A 26,594-nucleotide genomic window follows, 5' to 3' on the forward strand; every position below is an offset into this window, starting at 1 on the left:
TCCAAATAGCTTATCTTTCGTAATATAAATGATGAGGAAATGCAGTAATTATATAACGTTGGTCTATTTACAGGCCCAGTAACAGTGGTGATCCTGTTACTATTTTGTGATCACACTTCTTACCACGACCATCATTTTTGTATACCCTAAGATCCCTGGTCCGGTTCTAAACACTCTCCACACGTGACATCAGTGAATTTTCACAGGCATCCCAGGAGGCAGGTTGGTTGTGACCATCTGGCAGTTAAGAGCTCAGGGGGTCACAGTGGCTTGCCTGGTCCTCAGTTGGTTGGAGGCTGAGCCAGAGCCCTGTCTGCCTGCTACTCCCCGCCACTCACCAGTGGTTGACCCAGGCAGTCCCCTCATCTGTGAAATGAGGAAGGGAGCAGCACCCACCTCATGGGACTGTCACCATCAACAGCATGGAGAATCACAATAATAATGACAGTGATGATGATAGATGCTTCTCGAGCACCTGCCAGGGGCCGGGTGCTACCGTGAACCCTCCATGTGGATTTACTGAGAATCTTGGAAGCTGCAGATTTTGATGGGTTATCTGGTCAGTATTGGTGGAGATGGAAATCTGTATCATAAGTATTGTTTGTGAGGCTTTCCACACATATGCCTGCAGGTATTTTTCCATGCGTGTCCTGGGTTGCAGTCCAGGATAGCATGAAAAGCACTTAAAAAGCATTGAGGCTGGGCACGGTGGCTCGTGCCTGTAATCCCAGCACTTTGGGAGGCCGAGGTGGGCGGATCACCTGAGGTCGGGAGTTCGAGACCAGCCTGACCAACATGGAGAAACCCTGTCTCTACCACAAATACAAAATTAGCCAAGCATGGTGGCACATGCCTGTAATCCCGGCTACTTGGGAGGCTAAGGCAGGAGAATTGCTCGAACCCGTGGGCGGAGATTGTGGTGAGCCAAGATCGCGTCATTGCACTCCAGCCTGGGCAACAAGAGTGAAACTCTGTCTCAAAAAAAACCGAAAAAAACAAAAAGCATTGAACTCACAGTGCGGTTGGCACAGAAGCTCACAAATGGGAGCCACTGCTGATGTGAGCTTTACTCCACCAGAACTACGACTGCTTGTCAGAAACCTTTAGGGCCAGGTGTGTTTCAGAATTTCGAATTTCTCAAATTCTGGAAAAGTGGTGCCATATATGTGGTGTGTGTAATGTCACACGCTTGCCTTTCGGCGGCCAAACTTAGGAAGTCACATCATGTGGATAAATGGATCCCACCTAAAGTGCCATGTCGGTTCTGGTCAGGTTTTGCTGCGAACAGGGCTATGAAAACAGTCTCAGTTCTTAGAGCTTTTTGGGTTTTGTAATTACAGGTAAGTGTTGTGGGCCTGTATCACTATTTAAACAATAGTTGCTTGTTTTTATTTATTTTTGTTTTGTTTTGTTTTGAGATGGAGTCTCACTCTGTCACCCAGGCTGGAGTGCAGTGGTAGGATCTCAGCTCATTACAGCCTCTGACCTCCCGGGTTCAAGCCATTCTCCTGCCTCAGCCTCCCAAGTAGCTGGGACTGCAGGCATGTGCCACCACGCCTGGCTAATTTTCGTATTTTTAGTGGAGATGGTGTTTCACCACGTTGGTCAGGCTGGTCTCAAACTCCTAGGCTCAAGTGATCCGCCTGCCTCTCTCTGCCTCCCAAAGTGCTGGGATTACAGGTGTGAGCCACGGTGCCTAGTCTTTATTTTTGTTTTTTGAGTGTCCGCTGGTAGAGATTGGGGGACAGCACCCCCGTGGGCTTGGGCTGGATGGGCATGCGCGTGCGATGCAGGATCATGTTGGGCGCTGGGACCAGTGGTGACAAGCTGAGGCCTGGGGCCACCACCAGCGGCTGTCCCGAGGGTGCCCTGCTGGGTCTTACTCTTGTCACTTAGGCTGGAGTACAGTGACACAATCATAGCTCACCGTAGCCTGGAACTCCTGGGCTTAAGAGATCCTGTCACCTCAGGCTCCCAAAGTGCTAAGATTACAGGCGTGTGTCACTGTGGCCTTGAACAGTAGGGTTTTTTTATTACATTTTACTGATGGGTACAGATGGAGAAACTGAGGTCAGATCAAGCACGCCCTAGGTTACACAGCTAAGCCTTGGCAGAGCTGGGATTTGATCCTGGGTCCAGCCACTTGCAGGTGGAATGTTCTTTTTTCTTTTCTTTTCTTTTTTCTTCCTTTTTTTTTTTTCTTCTCAGACAAAGTCTTGCCCTGTCGCCCAGGCTGGAGTGTAGTGATGTGCTCGTAGCTCCACTATGCAGCCTCAAACTCCTGGGCTCGAGTGATCCTCTCACCTCAGCCTCCCAAGTAGCTAAGACCACAGGCACATGCTACCACCCCTGGCTACCACCCCTGGCTAATTTTTCTGTTTTAAAATTTTTTTCTCACTGCGTTGCCCAGGCTGGTCTCGAACTCTTCGGTTCAAGCCATCCATCCTCCTACCTCAGCCTCCCAAAGTGCTGAGATTACAAGCGTGAGCCACCATGCCAGGCGGGAATGTTCTTTCTTGAACGTGGCTGCCCTGTCACCTCGGCATTCTTTGCCGCAGCTGTGGCCTGAGCCTAGCCCCTTGCTAACCTCAGCTCTTTTCCTTCCCACCTTCCCTGGCCTGCAGCTCCATGTGCAAGAAGCTTCCGGCAACCACCTGAACCCAGAGCCCAACCAGCCGGCCCCCAGTGTGGACTTAGACTTCCTGGAAGATGACATCCTGGGCTCTCCTGCGACAGGGGGTGGCGGCGGGGGCGGTGGGGGCGCTGACCAGCCCTGTGACATCCTCCAGCAGAGCCTCCAAGAGGCCAACATCACGGAGCAGACGCTGGAGGCCGAGGCTGAGCTGGACCTGGGTCCCTTCCAGCTGCCCACCCTGCAGCCTGCGGATGGCGGGGCAGGCCCAACGGGCGCTGGAGGGGCGGCGGCCGTGGCTGCGGGGCCCCAAGCCCTCTTCCCAGGCAGCACCGACCTGCTGGGGCTGCAGGGCCCGCCCACCGTGCTGACCCACCAGGCCCTGGTGCCGCCCCAGGACGTGGTCAACAAGGCCCTGAGTGTCCAGCCCTTCCTGCAGCCTGTGGGCCTGGGCAACGTGACACTGCAGCCCATCCCGGGCCTCCAAGGCCTGCCCAATGGCAGCCCTGGGGGTGCCACGGCGGCCACGTTGGGCCTGGCGCCCATCCAGGTGGTGGGCCAGCCCGTCATGGCGCTCAACACGCCCACCTCCCAGCTCCTGGCCAAGCAGGTGCCCGTCAGCGGCTACCTGGCCTCGGCGGCTGGCCCCTCGGAGCCTGTGACGCTGGCGTCGGCCGGTGTCTCGCCACAGGGGGCTGGCCTGGTCATCCAGAAGAACCTCCCGGCCGCTGTGGCCACCACGCTCAATGGGAACTCTGTGTTCGGAGGCGCGGGGGCCGCCTCGGCTCCCACCGGAGCGCCCTCGGGACAGCCACTGGCGGTGGCCCCAGGCCTCGGCTCATCGCCACTGGTCCCGGCGCCCAACGTGATCCTGCATCGCACACCCACGCCCATCCAGCCCAAGCCCGCGGGGGTGCTGCCTCCCAAGCTCTACCAGCTGACGCCCAAGCCCTTCGCGCCCGCGGGCGCCACGCTCACCATCCAGGGCGAGCCGGGGGCGCTCCCGCAGCAGCCCAAGGCCCCACAGAACCTGACGTTCATGGCGGCGGGGAAGGCGGGCCAGAACGTGGTGCTGTCGGGCTTCCCCGCGCCTGCGCTGCAAGGGAACGTCTTCAAGCAGCCACCGGCCACCACCACCGGAGCGGCCCCGCCGCAGCCCCCCGGGGTCCTGAGCAAACCCATGAGCGTCCACCTCCTGAACCAAGGCAGCAGCATCGTCATCCCCGCCCAGCACATGCTGCCGGGCCAGAACCAGTTCCTACTGCCTGGCGCCCCCGCGGTCCAGCTCCCACAGCAACTCTCAGCCCTGCCGGCCAACGTGGGCGGGCAGATCCTGGCGGCCGCTGCCCCCCACACAGGTGGACAGCTCATCGCGAACCCCATCCTCACCAACCAGAACCTGGCGGGCCCACTGAGCCTGGGCCCCGTGTTGGCCCCCCACTCCGGGGCCCACAGCGCGCACATCCTCTCCGCCGCTCCCATCCAGGTGGGCCAGCCTGCGCTCTTCCAGATGCCCGTGTCGCTGGCGGCGGGCAGCCTGCCCACGCAGAGCCAGCCAGCGCCCGCTGGGCCGGCCGCCACCACCGTCCTCCAGGGGGTCACCCTGCCCCCCAGCGCCGTGGCCATGCTCAACACCCCCGACGGCCTGGTGCAGCCGGCCACCCCTGCCGCCGCCACCGGGGAGGCCGCGCCCGTCCTCACGGTGCAGCCTGCCCCCCAGGCGCCCCCCGCGGTCAGCACACCCCTGCCCCTGGGCCTCCAGCAGCCGCAGGCGCAGCAGCCCCCGCAGGCCCCCACCCCACAGGCCGCCGCCCCGCCTCAGGCCACCACCCCCCAGCCCAGCCCTGGCCTGGCGTCTAGCCCGGAGAAGATCGTCCTGGGGCAGCCGCCCTCTGCCACCCCCACGGCCATCCTCACTCAGGACTCCCTGCAGATGTTCCTGCCCCAGGTAAGCAGGGCGGGGCAAGGGAGCAGGTACCTGGAGGAGGCGGGTTTGGGAGGAAGAGGGGCCCTGGGGCGAGGCACCAAGATCCAAAAGTGGATGCCACTGTGGCAGCTGGGGGGGAAGGTCTCAGTCACGGCACAAGTGGCTCCTAAGTGGAGGCCCGAAGGGTAAGGGCCCTGGCTGAACTGGCAGGAAGATGGATTGGCAGGCTGGCTGACTTGACAGACGAGAGGCAGGACAACTGTTAGGCAGTGAGAGGGACTGGCGGACAGACAGACAAAGAGAGGGACCAGCGAACAGACAGAGAAGGGTAGGCACTGGCTGGGCTGCTGACAGACAGGGAGAGAAGAGGGACCGGCAGGGAGAGGGACTAGCAGAGGGACAGAGAAGGGCAGGCACTGGCTGGCCTGCTGACAGACAAGGAGAGGAATCTCAGAGAGAAAGTGGACGAGACAGGGACAGAGGGACAGGCAGGTGGGGCAGGAGAGAGGCAGGGCAACGTGGAGCTGGCAGAGGGGCCGATGGGAGCTCAGAATGGAGCGGGCTGCCTGGGTTTCGGCCTCTGTGCCTGGCACCCCGCCTGCCGGGCTGCGCACTAGCCCGTTCTTTGGAGCCCTGGGAGCGTCAATAGGGGCAGGGGTCTCAGGTGGGGAGGTTCAGGGCCTGTGGGGGCGGCCTTCTGACCCTGTGCGGGCTGCCCGTTGCAGGAGAGGAGCCAGCAGCCCCTCTCCACAGAGGGCCCCCACCTTTCCGTGCCTGCCTCGGTCATAGTCAGCGCCCCGCCTCCCGCCCAAGACCCAGCCCCGGCCACCCCCGTCGCCAAAGGAGCTGGCCTCGGCCCTCAGGCCCCCGACAGCCGGACTTCCCCGGCTCCGGCCCCCCAGGTAGAGGGACCCCAGCAGCCTGTGTCCGCAGCACAGACCCAGCCTCGCCCCTCCTGCCCGCTCTCCCGCTCCTCGCTCTCCGCCCTGCCTGCGTCTCTGTCCTGCTGACTTGGAACACAGAGCTCTCCTTCACCCGCCAAGTGTTTCCCAAGTGTCTGCTAGTGATCGTGGATGCCTGAGACCAGGGCCGGCCCTGGGAGCCCAGGCGCTGCAGGAATGCAAGACACACACGGAAGGAAATCTGTTCTTTCCTAAAATTATAATTTTCGAATCCGAATAAGTAATACATTCAGATAATTCACCTTTCAAAAGGCACAAAAAGATGCATAGTGGAAAGCCCTCTCTCCTGAACCGTGGCCTCCTGTTGTCCTCCCAGGGTGGTTTCTTGCATTTGTTATCTGGATAGGGAAACAGAATCAAATATGGATTCTTTTCCTTCAATGTTTACAAAAAGGGTAGCATCCTCTCCCTGCAGTATTGCATCTTTTATTATTTAAAAATTGATCTTGGAGACCATTCTTCATTCTCTCTCTCTTTTTTTTTTTTTTTTTGAAATGGAGTCTCACTCTATCGCCCAGGCTGGAGTGCAGTGGCGCAATCTTGGCTCACTGCAACCTCCGCCTCCCATGTTTAAGTGATTCTCCTGCCTCTGCCTCCCGAGTAGCTGGGGTTACAGGTGCCCGCCACCATGCTGGGCTAATTTTTGTATTTTTAATAGAGACGGGGTTTCACCATGTTGCCCAGGCTGGTCTTGAACTCCAGACCTCAAGTGATCCGCCCGCCTCGGCCTCCCAAAGTGCTGGGATTACATGTGTAGGCCACTGTGCTGGCCCCATTCTTCATTCTCTTGTATGACTGCGTAGTATTCCACTATGTGCATGTACGGATATTTATTTAGCCAGTCTAAATTGTTGGTAGGTTTTTAGGTCACTTCTGATCTTTAGCTATTATGAACAAGGCTGCAAAGAATGCCTTTGTATGTATGTCATTTTGTAGTATAAGTTCTTCAAAAGGAATTTGCTGGCTCTAAAGGCATATGCATTTTTATCTCTGACAGACATTGCCAAATTGCCGCCTGTGGAGTGTAAATTAGTTTTACCTTTATCAGCAATATGTGGTTGTGCCTTTTCCCCCCCGCAACCTCACCGGTATGTTGAACTTGGCCAATCTAGATAGGTGAAAAATAGTATCTTGTTTTGTTTTCATTTGCATTTCTTTTATAGTGAATGAGGTCAGGCAGATTTTCATAAGAGTAAGAGCCATTTGTACTTTCTGTTCTATGAAACTGCTCATACCCTTTGCCATTGTAAAATCTGGGTTACTGTCATTTTGCTGTAGATTTGTAGAAACTCTTTACATATTAGGAAAATTCGCCTTTTGTCTTAAAGTAATAACCATTATGCTTATGAGTCATAAGCACATAACAGGTTAGGGAGGGCTACCGTCTTATTCTAGAGCAGTAAATGTGGTACTCATTCAAAAAGGACCAGTGGATAAGTAGGAAGAGGAGAGTGTGACAGTGACAAGGGCAGGATGGCAGAAGTCAGCACGGGCTTTGACCCTGAGCAGCCGTGGTTTCACTTGCACGCTCTCCCACTTACCATTTAACCTTCAGCAACCAGTTTTTCATTCCATCAGCAGGTGCTTAGGCAGGCTAAGGAAGCACTTAGGTGGAGTAAACGAGTTACTATATGCTTAGCACAAAGTAAGCACTTGATAAATGTTTGCTTTTATTATTATTATTATTATTATTATTATTATTATTATTATTATCTTGGGGGGGACAGAGTCTGACTCTGTCGCCTAGGCTGGAGTGCAGTGGCAAGATCTCAGCTCGCTGCAGCCTCCACCTCCCGGGTTCAAGTGATTGTCCTGCCTCAGCTTCTGAGTAACTGGGATTACAGGTGCGCACCACCACGTTTGGCTAATTTTCATATTTTTAGTAGAGATAGGGTATCACCATGTTGGCCAAGCTGGTCTCAAACTCCTGACCTCAGGTGAACCACCTGCCTCGGCCTCCCAAATTGCTGGGATTACAGGCACCCGCCACCATGCCTGGCTAATTTCTGTATTTTTAGTAGAGAGATGGGGTTTTGCCATGTTGGCTGGGCTGGTCTCAAACTACTGACCTCAGGTGATCCATCCGCCTCAGCCTCCCGAAGTGCTGGGATGACAGGTGTGAGCCACCGCGCCCGGCCTGGCACTCTCTCGTTGAAACCTCACAACCTCCAGGTAGGTGGTAGCATCTCATTTTGCAGGTGAGGAAACAGAGGCACAGGGAGAATAATTAGCTTGCCCAAGGTTGCACGCTGGCAAATGCTAGGGCCTAGATTAAAAACCCTGGGGGCTTATTGCTGGAAACACCTGAAGTCTTGAGAAAGCTAGACCTGGGTGTGAATCCAGCTCTGCTTAGTGGAGCTCTCTGAGGCATGGATTTTGCATCTAAAATGAGAATAAGGCCAGTGACCTGACATGATGGCACTGCACAGAGCCAGCACTCGTGAACAGACACTGTTAGCTGTTGCAGTAATGATGCTGTAGCTGAACTTATTTTTTTGGAAACAGGGTCTGGCTTGGTCGCCCAGGCTGGAGTACACTGGTGCAATATTGACTCCTACAACCTCCGCCTCCCATGCTTAAGTGATCCTCCCACCTCAGCCTCCGAAGTAGCTGGGACTACAGGCACATGCCACCACGCACAGCTAATTTTTTTTTGTGTGTGTGGGGGAGATATGGGGTCTCACTATGCTGCCCAGGCTGGTCTCGAACTCCTAGGCTCAGTAACCCTCCCACCTTGGCTTCTCACAGGGCTGGGATTACAGCGGTGAGCCACTGTGCCTGGCCGTGTGGATGACCTTTGAGAAGGAAGCTTAGTGCACACAGGCAGGTATGCGCACAGGCAGGTGCGCACACGAGCTGATTCTTAGTCACACACAGAGGCGGGGAGGCACAAGGTAGGGCCCTCCGCAGTAGCTGTATCTGCAACAGTGCCCAGCACGACAGAAGGTGGTCAGTGAATGTTTGTTGGGTGAGCAAATGGATGGACAGATAGATGGCTGGATAGATGGCTGAATAGATGGACGGATGGATGGCATGGGTGGGTGTGTGACTGGGTGATTGGCCAAGTGTCCCCTGGTGGGGACAGAATCATCCAGATTGAGAACCGCTATCCTGTGGATATGCAGGAATGCATGGAATAGCAGTTCCCAATCTGGGTGATTCTTACTGTTAGTAAGAATAGTGGTTCCCTTACTGTCCGAACTCCAACCCCTGCACTCAGAAGGAACTCTGTGCTCTCTGTACCCAGATGGATTTGGCAGCCTCTGTGTGTGTGTGTGTGTGTGTGCGCGCACGCATGTGTGAGCATGTGTACATTTTCCCTTTGTGTTAACACAAACAGAAACACAAAGACTGTGTTTTGCATCTGGCTTTGCTTATTTAGCAACGCATCTTGGAGCACTGGCTTTCAGACCTTTTTTTTTTTCCTTGACCCACCACCTGGGATAAGAATTGGTTTTTTTTTTTTTTTTTTTTTGCTCTGTCACCCAGGCTGGAGTGCAGTGGCACGATCTCGGCTCACTGCAACCTTCACCTCCCGGGTTCAAGCGATTCTCCTTCCTCAGCCTCCCGAGTAGCTGGGACTACAGACGCACGCCACCGCATCTGGCTAATATTTGTATTTTTAGTAGAGACAGGGTTTCTCCATGTTGGCCAGGCTGGTCTCGAACTCCTTACCTCAGGTGATCTGTCCGCCTCGGCCTCCCAAAGTTCTGGGATTACAGGTGTGAGCCACCATGCCCGGCACAAGAATTTCATTTTATGTCACCACCCAGGACACGCATACACATATGTATTTGTATATATACACATATCACTGAAACAAAAGTTTCATGAAATATTAGCTGTATTACAATGTGTGATACACATCAATATTTTCTATTTTGTTTCCATTGTTTTTTCTGGGGTTGGGGGGAGGCATGGAGTCTCCCTCTGCTGTCCAGGCTGGAGTGCAGTGGCACTATCTCGGCTCACTGCAACCTCCACCTCCCAGGTTCAAGCGATTCTCCTGCCTCAGCTTCCCAAGTAGGTGGGATTACAGGAGTGCCCCAGCATGCCAAGCTGATTTTTGTATTTTTAGTTGAGACAAGGTGTCACCATGTTGCCCAGGGTGGTCTCGAACTCCTGACCTCAGGTGATCTGCCCACCTTGGCCTCCCAAAGTGCTGAGATTACAGGCGTGAGCCACCGCGCCCAGCCTCCACTGTTCTTTTTAAGTGCTGGTTCCAACCCCCTAAGATGACTTGAGCCATTACCAATGGTTACTATGTGTAGGGGTGTGTTTTTATTTTGGGAGGTTTTTTTGCAAACCTCCATCTGGGAAGATTGCTGTGATGTGGGAGTTAGGAAATAGGACTTGGCCACTTACAGGCCCTGTGACCTTCAGCAAGCTGCTTGCCTCTCTGTTGTACCACGGTGTCCTTGCCTGCAAAATCAGAATGATAGGAACAGCGGCTACTTTGTAGAGCTGTGAGGGTTAAATAAACTAATATCTGTAAATTAATAGATGTATATTAACATTAAAATGTTTTAGAACAGAGTTGGGCATGTTGAAAGAGCTATGAAGGGAAAGAAGCCAGGCAAGCTTTCTTTTTGCTCATTTGATTTTTATTCATTTATTTGTTTATTTTTCTGGGCAACTTCCTATAAAGAAGCAATAGTAAACATCTCAGGCTTTTGCGGGCCATGTGGTCTCTGTTATTATAGTGCAATAGCAGCCACAGACCGTATGTAAATGAATGAGCACGGGAGTGTTCCAATAAAACTTTATTTAAGGACACTGAAATTAGAATTTCATGTAATTTTTGCAAGTCACAAAATGATATTCTTATGATTTTTTTTCCTCAACTGTTTAAAAATGTAAAAACTGTTCTTAGCTTGTGGGCTATAGTTTGCCTCTTTCTTTTGATGTCTTTATTGTGTTTTGTGATATGGACATACCATGATTTCTTTATTCAGTCCCCTCTTCAGGAATACTTCAGGTGGTTTATTTGTCATTGTTAACAAATAAAACTCCTATAAGATATTCTTGGCTGAGCGTGGTGGCTCCCACCTGTAATCTCAGCACTTTGGGAGGCCAAGGCAGGAGATCACCTGAGGTCGGGAGTGTGAGACCAGCCTGGCCAACATGGTGAAGCACCATCTCTACTAAAAATACAAAAATGAGCCAGGTGTGATGGTGGGCACCTGTAATCCCAGCTACTTGGGAGGCTGAGGCAGGGGAATCCCTTGAACCTGGGAGGCAGAGGTTGTAGTGATCCTAGGGAGGGTTGTAGTGAGCTGAGATTGTGCCACTATACTCTAGCCTGGGCAGCAGACTGAGACTCTGCCTCAAAAAAAAAAAAAAAATCCTTGCACCCATCCTTTGCACACAGGTATGAAGGTACTTGTAGGGTAAATTTCTAGAAATAGAATTGCCAGATGCAGAGGATAAGCTTTCCAACCATTTTATGGAAAGTGCTAAACCTTTTTGAAAAGGTTCATGCCAGTGATAGCTTCACTTGGTCCTGCAGCTTTACCGATACACGAGATTAGCAGCTGGCCTGTTCTTTGCCAGGCTGGAAAGTGACACACCCCCTGTGCTTTTCTCTAATCATGTGTGAAGTTGAGCATCTTGCCGCCTCCACATGGGGCTCTTGAAATCTCTTGGAAGCTGGGCGTGGTGGCTCATGCCTGTAGTCCCAGCTACTCAGGAGGGAGGCTGAGGCAGGAGGATCACTTGATCCCAGGAGTTTGAGGTCAGCCTGAGCAACATAGCGAGATCTCATTTCTGAAGAAAGAAAGAAAGGGAAGGAAGAGAAGGAGGGAATCTCTTGATGGACAATCCACTCATATGTTAGTTTTTTTGCTTTGGGAAGCTAAGATGGGGGGAATCACTTGAGGCTAGCAGTTGAAGACCAAATAATAATAATAATTTTGTGCTCATTTAGAGAATGTAGAAAATACAGAAAAGAACAAAGAAGAAAAATAAGTCACATGTAATACCACTGTGTGCAAACAGTTGGTTAAAAAAAAAAAATTTCTGGCCAGGCACAGTGGCTCACGCCTGTAATCCCAGCACTTTGGGAAGCCGAGTTGGGTGGATCACGAGGTCAAGATATCAAGACCATCCTGGCCAACATGGTGAAACCCCGTCTCTACTAAAAATACAAAAATTAGCTGGGCATGGTGGTATGCGCCTGTAATCCCAGCTACTCAGGAGGCTGAGGCAGGAGAATTGCTTGAACCTGGGAGGCGGAGGTTGCAGCGAGCCGAGATTGCGCCACTGCATTCCAGCCTGGGTGACAGAGCGAGACTCCGTCTCAAAAAAAAAAAAATAAATTTTTTTTTCTTTGTTTTGTTTTATTTTTTGTTTTTGAGACAGAGTCTCTCTCTCTCTCTCTCACCCAGGCTGGAGTGCAGTGGTGTGATCTTGGCTCATGGCAACCTCTGTCTCTGGGTTTGGAGCGATTCTCCTGCCTCAGCCTCCCAAGTAACTTGGATTACAGGCACATGCCACCATGCCCGGCTAATTTTTGTATTTTTAGAGAGACAAGGTTTCACCATATTGGCCAGGCTGGTCTTGAACTCCTGACCTCAAGTGATCCACCCGCCTTGGCCTCCCAAAGTGCTGGGATTACAGGCGTGAGCCACTATGCCAGGCCTAGCTTTGTTTTTTCTAAGATAAATATTGTAGAAGAAGTAATATTTTGGTATGGAGTTTCTGTTTAACCCCCCGACCCCAATTTTATTTAAAACATTTTTTAAATAAGGCATTTTATTCACATGGTATGATCATCAAAAAGTTTTTTCTTTTTCTTTTTCTTTCTTTTTTTTTTTTTTTTTTACAGACAGGGTCTTGCTCTGTTGCCCAGGCTGGTCTTGAACTCCTGGGCTCAAGCAGTCCTCCTGCCTTAGCCTCCCAGAGTGCTGGGATTACAGGTATGAGCCACTGAGCCTGGCCTAATTTATTTTTATTTATTTTTTTGAGACGGAGTCTCGCTCTGTTGCCCAGGCTGGAGTGCAGTGGCAAGATCTCAGCTCACTGCAATCCCCGCCTGCTGGGTTCAAGCAGTTCTCCCTGCCTCAGCCTCCGGAGTAGCTGGGATTACAGGTGCACACCACCCCGCCCGGCTAATTTCTGTATTTTTAGTAGAGACAGGGTTTCGCCATGTTGGTCAGGCTGGTCTTGAACTCCTGACCTCAGGTGATCCGCCTGCCCGGCCTCCCAAAGTACTGGCATTATAGGCGTGAGCCACCACGCCTGGCCACCTGGCCTAATTTTTGTATCCCTTTCCAGTTCTTCGTGTATATACAACCTAGTGCAAATATGGTTTACGTTTCTCTCCCATTTGTACCCAAAAAGGAGCTCATTATGTACTTACTGTGGCAGCAACAGAGAGTTTGCTTGTTTTCTGTTAGAGTCTTGAAGTATTCCTTTGTACAGAAGAGCCACAGTTCGTTTCCCCAGGAAGTACCATATTGATGCACTTTAGACCACATCCAGATTTTGGCGTTCTACACGAAGCTGCAGAAAACAACTTGTTCACCTGTTTTGTTTTTGTTTTCGTTTTTGAGACAGAGTTTCGCTCTTTTTGCCCAGGCTAGAGTGCAATGGCATGATACTGGCTCACTGCAACCTCTGCCTCCCAGGTTCAAGCAATTCTCGGAGGCCGGGCGCAGTGGCTCACGCCTTTAATCCCTGCGCTTTGGGAGGCCGAGGCGGGCGGATCACGAGGTCAGGAGATCGAGACCATCCTGGCTAACACGGTGAAACTCCGTCTCTACTAAAAATACAAAATTAGCCGGGTGTGGTGGTGGGCACCTGTAGTCCCAGCTACTCGGGAGGCTGAGGCAGGAGAATGGCGCGAACCTGGGAGGCGGAGCTTGCAGTGAGCCGAGCTCGCGCCACTGCACTCCAGCCTGGGAGACAGAGCAAGACTCCGTCTCAAAAAAAAAAAAAAAAAGCAATTCTCCTGCTTCAGCCTCCCTAGTAGCTGGGATTACAGGCGCACGCCACCATGCCCAGCTAATTTTTGTATTTTTAATAGAGACGGGGTTTCACCATGTTGGCCAGGCTGGTCTCAAACTCCTGACCTCAGGTGATCTGCCCGCCTCAGCCTCCCAAAGTGCTGGGATTACAGGTGTGAGCCATCGCGCCCGGCCTACTTGTTCACCTGTTATTTCCCATGTGTGCAGGTCTGTTTACTTCCTGGAAGCCTGTTTGCTGGTAAAGCAAATGTGCATTTATAACTTGGATAGCTACTGCTGAATTGTGTTCCTCTGGAGTTGTAGCAAATTGTGCCAGTTGAGACCCCCAAGGGCAGTATATGCAAGCATCTTTACTAGACATAGGCTTTATTCCTAATGCGATGGGTGGTAAGTGGTACCCTAGGGTGAAAAATAGTGCCCTGGGGTGCGTTTTGCTGTGCATTTCTCTTATTACAAGTGAGGTTGAGTAGCTCTGAAAATACTTAAGCCTTTTGTCTTTCCTTTTCCGTGCACTGTCTGATCATATCCTGTGCCCGCTTTTCACCAGTTGTAATTCTTAGTGATTTCTAGGGGCTCTCTATATATGAGAGAGACGAACTTTGTACTAGGAGTTGCAGATATTTTCCCCAGTAAGTCATTTGGCATGTGATTTAATTTGTGGTTCGTGTGTGTGTGTGTGTGTGCGCACTTTTGATGAGAATGAAATTAAATTTTTTAAATTTTTTGGTATCTTTAAGCTTTTTATGTTTAAATGACTTCAAACACAAAAAGTTTCAGAACTAGTACAGAGAGCTCATAGGAGTTCTTTACTCCTCAACTAGATGTATTAGTTATCTATTGCTATGCAGTAAATTACCCTCAAAACTTAGCAGCTTCAAACAGCAAGTATTCATGTGTCTCACACAGTTTCTAAGCATCAGGAATCTGAAAGCAGCTTAGCTAGGAGGTTCTAGCTCTGGATCTCCCATGAGGTTGTAGTCATCTGAAGGTCCCACTGATCTGGAGAACCTGCTCCCACGCTCACTTGTGTGGCTATTAGCAGGAGGCCTCAATTGCTTCCTCAGTGGGCCTCTCCAAAGGGCAGCACATGACACACAGCAGTTGGCTTCTCACAAAGTGAGTGACCCAATAGAAACAGAAAGAATGCTCAGGATGGGAGCCGCTGGCTTTTTATAACTAATCTTGGAAGTGTCATATAATCACTTCTGCCAAATTCTATTGGCCACAAAGACCAGCATGTGGGAGGGGACTGAACACAAGGAGGTGGATTGTTGGTGGCTGCCTCCCACATCTACCCATTGTCAGCCTTTTGCTGCATCTGCCTTGACCTTAGCGTTTTCATTCTGTGTACACTTTTTTCTGAATCAGTTGAGAGTAAGTTGCAACCATTATACCCCTTTGCCCCTTAATATTTTATTTTATTTATTTATGTATTTATTTATTTTTGAGTCTGAGTCTCACTCTATCGCCCAGTCTGGAGTGCAGTGGTACAATCTTGGCTCGCTGTAGCCCCTGCCTCCCAGGTTCAAGTGATTCTCTTGCCTCAGCCTCCTGAGTAGCTGGGATTACAGGCACACACCACCACGCCCTGCTAATTTTTGTGTTTTTAGTACAGATGGGATTTCACCATGTTGACCAGGCTGGTCTTGAACTCCTGGGCTCAAGTGATCCACCTGCCTTGGCCTCCCAAAGTGCTGGGATTGCAGGCGTGAGCCACTGCGGCCAGCCTACCCCTTAATATTTTAGTATAACATTTCAGCCCTGGAGAACAAGGACATTCTCTTACTTAACCATCATACTGCAAAGAAATAAAGCAGACAGCATTGACATGATACTGTTGTCAAATCCACTGTCCATAATCCAACTTTCCCAGGTGCCCAGGGATCCTGTAATGTTGTATTATTCTCCTATTCCCTGTGGCATCGGAGTGCCGCTGTGTGTGGGCCACCTCCCTGAGCCCTTGGAACCTGTTGAGTGGGCCAGTTCTCCTTTCCCCGACTCAGCGACGCACCTGCCATCAGCCATTTGAGTCATTTCTCCTTTTCCTCTATTGTAAATACTCCCAAAGTGGGCATCCCCATAGCAAGTACTTGAATATTCTTTTTTTTTTTTTGAGACGGGGTTTCACTCTTGTTGCCCAGGCTGGAGTGCAGTGGCGCAATGCAATCTCAGTTCACTACAACCTCCGCCTCCCGGGTTCAAGCAATTCTCCAGCCTCAGTCTCCTGAGTAGCTGGGATTACAGGTGCATGCCACCATGCCCGGCTAATTATTTTTGTATTTTTAGTAGAGATGGAGTTTCATCATATTGATTAGGCTGGTCTCGAACTCCTGACCTCTGGTTATCTGCCCACCTCAGCCTCCCAAAGTGCTGGGATTACAGGCGTGAGCCACCACGCCCGGCTAAATATTCTTCATCACAGATTCCTGGAGGGGAATTTCCAGGTCAAAGTCATGACCCTTTCAAAGTCCCCAGACCAAGCTGCCTTCCAGGAGGCAGTCCCACCAGCCGTACACAGCGCCAAGGACTGTGCCTCTCATCTCTTCTTAGAGGTGGCAAACCTTTTGAATGTCTGGATTGATGACTGATTGATTGATTGATTGGTTTGGTTCTTTAACTGTCAGAAGTTACTCAGGGCCCAGCTTGGAAGGGATGCTGGAAGGGCCCTGGGACTTAGAGGCCAAAGCTGGTGGTGAATCTGATGTCATGCCGAGAGGCCCGGCTCTGGAGTGTGGTGGTGCTGGCTGTCCTCGGGCAGATCTCCTGAGCCCTCTGAGCCTGAACTCAGTCAGCTTTGAGAAACGGCTGAGAAGTCACTGAGCAGTGTAAAGGCCTCAGTTCCGCCTTCCCTAGCCTGGAGAGTCTGGACCAGTTTTGGCGCCTTGGCCTCAGTTTCTTATCTGTGAAATGGGTCCAGTGTTACCACTGCCCTCAGGGCTAGGGAGAGATCACACAAATGGATGCGGGAGGCCGGCCATTCGTGTTAGATCAGCATGAGCTGTTGCTAGGATGCAGATTCTGTGACAGCAAGTGTCACGGTGCCAGCCCAGTGTTGGGTACATAGCTGGTGTCCACTGGTTACACAGTGGCTGCTCTGGTTATGATTCTTTGGGAGGAGGGTCCAGAAGGGCAAGGCGCTCCATCTGAGACATGCTTTAGGCGAGGTGGCTGTGTGCGTGTGACAGAACTAGCACCAGATCGCTTGTGCTTGCAGACACAGGCTTCATCAGAGTCTGGTACGTCGTGCACACGCACGCACGCTTGTACCTGCAAGCTCACATGGTGCCCAGGTAGGCCTGCAGCCATGGCCACACAGGCACACAGAGGCAGGTGCCCAGGACACTTAGAAGGGGGTCCAGGTCTTCCCATGCCCGCATCCAGAGGTCCACACGTGACTGTGAACCCAGGCCTGTCCCTGTGTGGCCATCCGTATCCTCAGCAGCTCCCGTGCCGTGGCCATCAGCCTCTAGCCATGGTACACAGCATCATGCTGGTGTCTCTTTGCCTTGACTTGGCTGGATGGGCTGGTGGGGGCTGGCGGCTGGGACGCTGCCCTGCCCGCCCTCCTTCCCCGCTGCTGTGCTCGCCGCCCGGCCCTCCTGCCTCCTGCTGGGCAGCAGGTGTGGTGCCCCTGCTGCCACTGCCACCACTGCCTCTGCTTCCTCCGCTGCTGCCACCCTAACCCTGCAGGGCTCGCCTTTGTCCGGGGAACTGCGAGGGGTAGGGGGAATGGGGCAGAAGCGGGGTTGAGATCAGAGGCCAGAGAAATGTGGAGGAGCTGGGGTGGGGGACAGAGGTCGAGGGCAGGTGGAGGGGGCGCCATGGGGAATGAGAGATGAGGGAAGGGCAGCCGTGGTGGGCTCCCCTCTCAGGATGGGGGTGGGCTAGGAAGGGGGCTTCTGGTGGGGATGGCTGGGCACCCCAGTGTCTTGGGGCAACAGGAGCTACGGTTGGTTCTGACCCCTGCCCCTCCCCTCTCCCTCCCTCCCCTGCCCAGATCCCGGCAGCGGCTCCGCTGAAGGGCCCAGGCCCCTCTTCGTCCCCGTCACTACCTCACCAGGCCCCTCTGGGGGACAGCCCCCACCTGCCCTCCCCACACCCCACCCGGCCCCCTTCCCGCCCACCCTCCCGGCCCCAGAGCGTGTCCCGCCCTCCCTCAGAGCCCGCCTTGCACCCTTGCCCCCCACCCCAGGCCCCCCCAACTCTGCCTGGCATCTTTGTCATCCAAAACCAGCTGGGCGTTCCCCCGCCTGCCAGCAACCCGGCCCCTACTGCCCCAGGCCCGCCCCAGCCGCCTCTCCGCCCCCCATCCCAGCCGCCTGAGGGACCGCTGCCCCCAGCCCCCCACCTCCCTCCATCCTCCACCTCCTCCGCTGTGGCCTCCTCCTCTGAGACGTCCTCCAGGTTGCCAGCCCCTACGCCATCCGACTTCCAGCTCCAGTTCCCACCCAGCCAGGGGCCCCACAAGTCTCCCACCCCCCCTCCAACCCTCCACCTGGTCCCCGAGCCGGCAGCACCCCCCCCACCGCCTCCTCGGACCTTCCAGATGGTGACCACCCCCTTCCCAGCGCTGCCCCAGCCGAAGGCTCTTCTCGAGAGATTTCACCAGGTAACGGGAGGCAGGGACTGCCCGTCCCATCAGCCCCATCCCATCCCACCCCCTCAGTCTGATGGGAGCCCCTCCGCCTTACTGCTCTGTGTTCCTCCCCAGCCCTGCTGCGTCTGGACACCCCTACTCCTAGCCTGTGTTCCCCACCCCTCATCCACCTGTCCCCTCCTCAGGTGCCGTCCGGAATCATCCTCCAGAACAAGGCTGGGGGGGCCCCTGCCGCCCCGCAGACCTCCACCAGCCTGGGGCCCCTTACCAGCCCCACTGCTTCTGTGCTGGTCAGTGGGCAGGCCCCATCCGGGACCCCCACCGCCCCCAGCCACGCCCCCGCCCCGGCGCCCATGGCCACCACAGGTAGGGGAGAGGTCGCCTACGTGCCCAGGGAGATGGGGCCTGAAGATGGGTGGGCGGGGCTGAGAGTAGGGAGAATGGGCTGGGGCAGGGCTGTGGGACTCAGCACAGGGCATCAGCCAGAACTCAAGGGACCCGGGAAGGCCGGAGGTGGCAGGGCTGGCCCCAGATTTGAAGGGCCGGAGGGCCAGGAGGAGAGCGGTGGGGTACAGGGTGGGGCTCCCGTCTGAGGAGGGACCTTCATGCAGTGACCGCAGGCCCTGTCTCCCCCACCCCTCCCACCCCCAGGCCTCCCTCCTCTGCTTCCGGCCGAGAACAAGGCTTTTGCCAGCAACCTCCCGACCCTGAATGTGGCCAAGGCCGCTTCCTCCGGGCCAGGGAAGCCCTCCGGGCTGCAGGTAAGGGGCCCTCAGAGCAGGGGTCAGGACAGGACCAGGAGTCTTCGGGAACTGGGAACTGGGGCCGACAGGGGCAGGGAGACACAGGAAGACAGGGACAGGATGAAGCTGAGACCGTCAGGCAGCTGAGACACAACGAACAGCCGTGCAGGGACAGGAGGGGCAGAATGACACCCAGATGGGCAGCCAGGGATGAGGGAGAAACACGGAGACGGTGGGACGGAGATGGCACCAAGACGACTGGCAACAGCGTGAGGGACTGTGACTGGCGAAAGAGCAGGTGATATGGACACAGGACAGGAAGGACAGGGCTGAGACGACAAGATGGGAGCTCAGGACAGGAAAGGCGGGTTTAGATGAGACAAACCGGAGATGGAGCAGATCAGGGACCGAGAATGAAAGGCTGAGAGGGTGGGGACAGCTGAGTTCGAGGCCACCTGTAGATGTAAGATGTGGGGGAGACAGAACACAAGGAGAGGAGCAGGTGGGAGGACCAGGACCCAAGAGGCCGGGAGAGGCTCAGAGATGGAGATGCCGGAACGAAGGCCAGACGCTGAGGACAAGAGGGGAAGCCAGGAAGCGGGGAGGCGGGGGAGTGAAACGACAGGAGCCACACTGGGAGAGAGACTGTGCGAGGCAGGGGCACTGGGTGCTGGGCCGTGACGTGGGAAGCAGGCATCTGGCAGAGGAGGGAGGTCACACAGAGGCAGCCCTGGGCAAGGGGACGGAGGGGACCCGGGTGGAGGACGCCCAGGGCTCCAGCCTGCCTGTCACCCTCTCCGTCCACTCCCCAGCCCAGCCCAGGTCTTCCTCTGGGGTTCATTGTGATGGGCAGGGGATCCTGCAGCTGGGGCCAGGCCCCGACCCGGGTGAGACACCGGTCCCCTGTCCCGTCTTTATCCCAGGCTGGAGGGGAAGCGGGTCGGGGAGGGAAGGCTTCTGGAGGCAAAGGCCTCTCACTCGCCTTTCTTCTCCCAGTATGAGAGCAAGCTGAGTGGCCTGAAGAAGCCCCCCACGCTCCAGCCCAGCAAGGAAGCCTGGTGAGTCCACACCCCATCCTTGCACGCCTGCCTTGTACCTTCCAGAGACCTGGGGGAGCACGGGGCCACCCTCCAGAAGCAGAGTTGGGCAGGCCCAAGTGCCAAGCCCAGCTCCACCTCTTGGTAGCAATGTAGTTCCCTCATAGACCCTCAGTTTCCCCCTCTGGAAAATGGGGTGGTAATGGGGGTGACCAGAGAGTGGTGGAGGGAGGGTGGGCTGTGGCTCCGCCAGGCTGGGGCTCAGGAGGGTGGCAGTTCAGTCCGTCCTGGTTGTTGCTGAGCCCGCGACGTCTCCCACACGGCTGGGCAGCGTCGGTGCTGAGCCCCACTGGGTGGGTGAAGTGATGGGTGGGGGAAGTGAGTGGGTGGACATGGCTGTTGGGAGGATGATGGGAGGTGTTTGGGGATGGATGGATGGGAGTCTGGGTGGATGGATGGGTAAATGCTGGATGCCTGCCTGCCCTCTCTCCTGCCCTCCTTCCGCCAGCAGAGTTTTTTGTTTTGTTTTAGGGGGTTTCTTTGAGCCAGAGTCTCACTCTGTCACCTAGGCTAGAGTGCAATGGCACAATATTGGCTCGCTGCAACCTCCGCCTCCCCGGTTCATGTGATTCTTCTGCCCCAGCCTCCCAAGTAGCTGTGACCACAGGTGTCTGCCACCATGCCCGGCTAATTTTTGTATTTTTAGTAGAAACGGGGTTTCACCATGTTGGCCTCAAGTGATCCACCTGCCTCGGCCTCCCAAGGTGCTGGGATTACAGGTGTGAACCACCACACCCAGCCCACCATGAGTGTTTTTTAAAAACATATAAGTCCGGGGGGCGGAGGTTGCAGTGAGCCGAGATTGCGCCACTGCACTCCAGCCTGGGCGACAGAGCAAAACTCCGTCCCCCCACCAAAAAAAAAAAAATTTTTTTTTACGTATATTGTGGAGACAAGGTCTTACTATGTTGCCCAGGCTGGTTGGTTTTGTTTTTGTTTTGTGTTGTTTTTGGAGACGAAGTCTCATTCTGTCACCCAGGCTGGAGTGCAGTGGTACAATCTCGGCTTACTGCAATCTCCGTCTCCTGGGTTCAAGTGATTCTCCTACCTCAGTCTCTCGAGTAGCTGGGATTACAGGTGCGTGCCACCACAGTTGCTTAATTTTTGTATTTTTAGTAGAGACGGGGTTTCATTATGTTGGTCAGTCTGGTCTTGAACTTCTGACCTCAGGTGATCTGCCCATCTTGGCCTCCCAAAGTGCTGGGAGTACAAGTTTGAGCCACCATGCCCGGCCTAGGTTGGTCTGAAACTCCTAGTCTCAAGTGATCCTCCCACCTCAGTCTCCTGAGTAGCTGGGACTACAGGCACGTGCCAACACACTCGGCTAATTTTTTTATAATTTTTGTAGAGACAGGGTCTTGCTGTGTTGCCCGGGCTGGTCTTGAACTCCTGGGCTCAGACAATCCTGCGTTGGCCCCGCAAAGCGCTGGGATTGCAGGTGTGAGCCTCTGCGCCTGGCCTAGGAGTGTGAATTAAGTCCCCACTCAGTGCCCAGGCCTGAGCCCCATGTTGGGAACACAGGAGTGACACAAATTCCCTGCCCCCACAGTGCAGAGAGGCTGCTGGTTTTTAGCCAAGGGTGGAGTTGGGCCTGCCTGGTGGGGGAGACAGTCACACGGCCAACAGACAAAACCCACTGTAACATGGGCTACAAAAGCGCCCCGTGAGAAGACAGGATCCAGCCTCCCTCCCTTCTTCCCGAAGGCTGCACTTAGGAGGACGCAGGGTGGAGCCACACTGGCCCCAGGTGGCAGGAGGCAGAATAGCAGCTTCCAGGCTCTGGCCTCACTCCCGCTCTGCTCTTCCTCCCTTATGTGCTTTGGGGAGGAGTGACTTCACTTCACTTTCTCGACCTCACCTTCCCTTTCTGTAAAATGGGGATAGCGATAGCACTGCTTTGGTCGGCCCCAGGGACTCAGTGAGACGGAACAAGCACGTTCAGTACATGCGAACACCACTGCCCAAGTATTCCCCTTCCCTCTGTTGTGTTCAGTTGCGGCCTGGGGCTGAGGGTTCAGGGACTTCCCCTGGCCCTCACCCGTCCCCCCACCCTCCGCCGTGTGTGGTCTCTCCCCTTTCCACCCGCAGTTTCCTGGAGCATTTGCACAAACACCAGGGCTCTGTCCTGCACCCCGACTACAAGACGGCCTTCCCCTCCTTTGAGGACGCCCTGCATCGCCTCCTGCCCTACCATGTCTACCAGGGCGCCCTCCCCTCCCCCAATGACTACCACAAAGGTGAGGCCTCCCCAGGACACGGCTCTATATGTCCCAGGGGACCCCAGCCAGTGGGGCGGGGCGCCGCCAGCGTGGAGTCGCAGGTGCACAGTGCGCTATGCTGACCCTGCCCCGCCCTCCTTCCTGCGCATCCGCGGCCGCCCCCAACATCTCCGCCCTTGGCTTCTCTTCCCTTCCTCGCAGTGGACGAGGAGTTTGAGACGGTCTCCACGCAGCTGCTGAAACGCACCCAGGCCATGCTCAATAAATACCGGCTCCTGCTCCTGGAGGAGTCCCGGGTAGGGTCAGAGTCGCCTTCCTTGCCTCTGGGCTCCTCCCCGCTGGGACACTGCCCCTTTCCCTCACCCGCTCTGGGCAAGGTGGAGCCTCCCGCCCCTCCTAGCCCCAGGAGGGAGGTTGGGAGGAAGGCGGGAGCTCCCATCACAAGGAGGACAGTTTGGACCCTGCACGCATCGTCCCCATCATTCGCGTCCCTTCCGCCTTCTTGCTGGTTCACTCGCACGTCTTCTTTTCCCCCCACCCCAGAGGGTGAGCCCCTCAGCGGAGATGGTGATGATCGACCGAATGTTCATTCAGGAGGAGAAGACCACCCTTGCCTTGGATAAACAGCTGGCCAAGGAGAAGCCCGGTGAGAGTGGGGAGTGAGAGGGGAGGGGAGGGAGAGGTGCCCCCACCCCACCTGGGCAGAAGAGTTAGATTCAGGGTGGGGAGTGGGTGTGTGGCCCTACCTCACTCCACCACTAGGCGGTGCCCCAGCCCCACCTTCCTGCTGGCAGCTGTGCCTCCCCCTGACCTCCCGCCTCCCAGACCAGATAGCCCGCATCCATCTTCCTCCATCCCTGTGTGTCCCTTTCACCCCCACCACTCTGGGATGGGGGGAATATTCTGCCACCCCCGTGGGACAGAAAACAGGAGAGTAGGCACCTAGGTTGCAAAATATATAAGGTAACGCCCACTCTTGGGTGCCAGTCCTTTGCTTGGGGACCCTGAGAGTGAGCACCTCCTTAAGTGTTGCACCTTAGGCGGCTGGCTGGCCTCACTCTAGTCTTCTGTCTGCAGAAAACAGTACAGGCAGAGCCCAGCTGCCAGAGTTTCCAGAATATTCCCTTAGCCTTTGCCCGCATTCCAACTCCAGGGCTTCCCTGGATGAAAACATGGTCCCTGCTTTGTGCTGCCAGGCCCAGGCTTTTCACCTTGAGCTCTGGACCTTAATTTTGAAAAAGTAGTCATTGGTACTTAAATGGGTGCAAAGGGGTGGCCATAGTGAAGGAGGGGCCAGGAGCAAGTCTGAAGTCTCTAGGATAGGAGAGGAAGGGTAGTTCCTTGGTTAGGGGCTCGATGCTGGAGTCTTGGTTTAAATCCTGGCTCTGCCACTTACTGACTGTGTGACCTTGGGCAAGTTACTTACCTTCTCTGTGTCTCTGTATTCTCATTTTGTAAAGTGGGGGTTATGATGATCAGTTTACAGTCCCTTATCTGACACCCTTGGGGCCTGATATGTTCTGGAATCTTTTTGCTTTTAGAAAGGCGATGAGCTACCTCAATGCTGTCTTCTGATTTGCCCCTAGTGGGTTTGGGGAAGCACTCTGTGATCAAACACACTAGTATTTCTGGAGTGAAATCGATGGGTATCCAGAGTAGTTGGGATAAATCAAGACCATAAATAACCTCATGTAGCCAGGTGCAGTGGCTCACACCTGTAATCCCAGCACTTTGGGAGGCTGAGGCGGGCGGATCACCTGAGGTCAGGAGTGCGAGACCAGCCTGGGCAACGTGGCGAAACCCTGCCTCTACTAAAAATACAAAAATTAGCCAGGCGTGGTGTCTGGCACCTATAATCCCAGCTACTTGGGAGGCTGAGGCAGGAGAATCGCTTGAACCCAGGAGGCGGAGGTTGCAGTGAGGTGAGATGGCGCCACTGCACTCCAGCCGGGGCAACAGATTGAGACTGTCTCAAAAAAACAAACAACAAACAAACAAAAACATCATGTCATTTCAGACCAGATTTTGAAATTAGATACCTCTTTACCCCCATTTTTAAAAAGTTATGTATATAATTAGAGCAGTGCTGTCCAATAGAATGTCATATTTTATTTATTTATTTGTTTGTTTGTTTGTAGAGACAGGGGTCTCACTACTGTGCCCAGGCAGGTCTCAAACTCCTGGGCTCAAGCGATCCCCCTGCCTTGGCCTCCCAAAGTGCTGGGATTACAGGCGTGCGCCTTGTTTTATATTCTCTTAATTTACTTATGTCTGAATGAGCCCCACGTGGCTCGTGGCCGCTGTACCAGACACAGTGGTTTAGAGTTGGGGGAATTTGGGCCTTGCTGAAGAGGGTCTCACCCAGCCTGTCCTGAGGATTGGAGGGTCCAGGGTGCAGTCTGGTGCCTGGCAGGTAGTAGGTGCTCACTGCACACAGCTCCTCCCAGCTCGGTCGGGGGAGCCTCATCCTAACCGCGTGGGTTTTCTTTGCCCGGATTCTGCAGACGAGTACGTGTCTTCCTCCCGCTCGCTCGGCCTCCCCATCGCAGCCTCTTCCGAGGGTCATCGGCTCCCCGGCCACGGCCCCCCGTCGTCTTCAGCTCCCGGGGCCTCCGCCCAGCCCCCTCCACACCTGCCCACCAAGCTTGTGATCCGGCACGGCGGGGCAGGCGGCTCCCCTTCGGTCACCTGGGCCCGGGCGTCCTCCTCCCTGTCCTCCTCCTCCTCCTCCTCTGCCGCCTCCTCTTTGGACGCCGACGAGGACGGCCCCATGCCCTCCCGCAACCGCCCGCCCATCAAGACCTACGAGGCCCGGAGCCGCATCGGGCTCAAGCTCAAGATCAAGCAGGAAGCCGGGCTCAGCAAGGTGGTGCACAACACGGCCCTGGACCCCGTGCACCAGCCCCCGCCACCCCCCGCCGCCCTCAAGGTGGCCGAGCCCCCGCCACGGCCGCCGCCGCCACCGCCGCCCACGGGCCAGATGAACGGCACGGTGGACCACCCGCCGCCTGCCGCCCCCGAGCGCAAGCCCCTGGGCACCGCCCCGCACTGCCCGCGCCTGCCGCTGCGCAAGACCTACCGCGAGAACGTGGGGGGCCCTGGCGCGCCGGAGGGGACGCCCGCGAGCCGGGCACGGGGAGGCAGCCCGGCGTCGCTGCCCGCCAAAGTGGACGAGGCCACCAGCGGGCTCATCCGCGAGCTGGCGGCCGTGGAGGACGAGCTGTACCAGCGTATGCTTAAGGGCGCCCCGACAGAGCCCGCAGCCACCGCTGCCCAAGGCACCGGGGACCCCGACTGGGAGGCGCCCGGGCTGCCCCCTGCCAAGCGGCGCAAGTCCGAGTCGCCCGACGTGGACCAGGCCAGCTTCTCCAGCGACAGCCCGCAGGATGACACGCTCACCGAGCACCTGCAGAGCGCCATCGACAGCATCCTGAACCTGCAGCAGGCCCCCGGCCGGACGCCCGCGCCTTCGTACCCCCACGCTGCCCCGGCCGGCACCCCCGCCTCCCCGCCGCCCCTGCACAGGCCCGAGGCCTACCCGCCCTCCAGTCACAACGGCGGCCTCGGCGCCAGGACGTTGACCAGATAACACCGGGCCGCCTCCCCTTCCCCGTCCCCTCCTCCTGAAGACGCCGGGACAGCCGGGTGTCCGCCCTCAGCCTCCTGGGGACTCGAGCCGGGGATCCCCTGACGGTTTTTCTTGCCTAAGTTATTTGAGTCACAAAGGCCTCCTTCCCTGCCGCCTGCTTCAGCTGGGTTGCTGGGGGGTGGGCGTGGATTTAGGGGAGGGGGCTGTAATGTAAAACGTCTCCCCTGCCAAAGGAGGGGCAAAGTGCCGTGTCAGTTCCTGTGTCTTGTCATTTCCTGGCACACTCTGCCCCTCTGTCCGGGGGACACGCGCGCGTGTTTGCCAGGGATGGGGCCACCAGGTTGATGCCAACGCTCCGGGTGCCTGTCTTGTCCGTGTGGTTTCTCAGATGGTGGAGGGTGCTGGGAGCTGGCAGGGTCCTTCCAGACAGTCTCAGCCTCTCCCCACCGCCCCCAACAGGCTGTCAAACAAAACCGGAGAGGGGGTGGGGGAGCCAGCCTCCCAGCGTGCTGTGCCCGCAGGCACCCATGTGACATCCGCACGTCCAGCTCCGTGACCTGTGTCTGTGTGTGTGCATAAGTGAGTGAGAGATTTCGAACGCCCACCCCTCGACTTTGAAATCTGAGCAAAACAAGAAACTGGGGTCTTCCTCTCCCCCGAACCCCTCCCCAGCTAGTCTTCCCTCTGTTCTTCCTGCCTCCAGCCGCCCGCGCCAGATTTTGAAATCTCGGAGACAAAACTAGTACTGTAAGATAAATTTTTTTGTACTGTATTTATTGTGTATAACGATTTTTTTAAAGGAGAATTCTGTACATTTAGAACTCTTGTAAATTAAAAACCGATCCTTTTTTTAAAACTGTA

General features: G+C 55.2%; 1 protein-coding gene across 12 annotated transcripts in view; it reads left to right on the plus strand.

The window, feature by feature from the left end:
* Positions 1–26,594, plus strand: part of BICRA (BRD4 interacting chromatin remodeling complex associated protein) — a 95,917-nt gene extending 69,323 nt beyond the window's left edge. For 9 of the 12 annotated variants that reach the window (XM_054464253.2, XM_054464254.2, XM_054464252.2 and 6 more), the window contains 10 exons: positions 2,625–4,580; positions 5,285–5,461; positions 17,486–18,097; positions 18,271–18,451; positions 18,737–18,846; positions 19,825–19,886; positions 22,014–22,162; positions 22,346–22,440; positions 22,688–22,790; positions 24,649–26,594. In XM_054464253.2, coding sequence (XP_054320228.2) covers positions 2,625–4,580; positions 5,285–5,461; positions 17,486–18,097; positions 18,271–18,451; positions 18,737–18,846; positions 19,825–19,886; positions 22,014–22,162; positions 22,346–22,440; positions 22,688–22,790; positions 24,649–25,733 — 4,530 coding nt within the window. In that variant the 3' untranslated portion in view covers positions 25,734–26,594. The remainder of the gene's footprint in view (positions 1–2,624; positions 4,581–5,284; positions 5,462–17,485; positions 18,098–18,270; positions 18,452–18,736; positions 18,847–19,824; positions 19,887–22,013; positions 22,163–22,345; positions 22,441–22,687; positions 22,791–24,648) is intronic. The other 3 variants (XM_054464259.2, XM_054464258.2, XM_054464260.2) reach the window with 3 other exon arrangements.

This window comes from Pongo pygmaeus, chromosome 20 (genome assembly GCF_028885625.2).
Source record: "Pongo pygmaeus isolate AG05252 chromosome 20, NHGRI_mPonPyg2-v2.0_pri, whole genome shotgun sequence".
Taxonomy (NCBI): domain Eukaryota; kingdom Metazoa; phylum Chordata; class Mammalia; order Primates; family Hominidae; genus Pongo; species Pongo pygmaeus.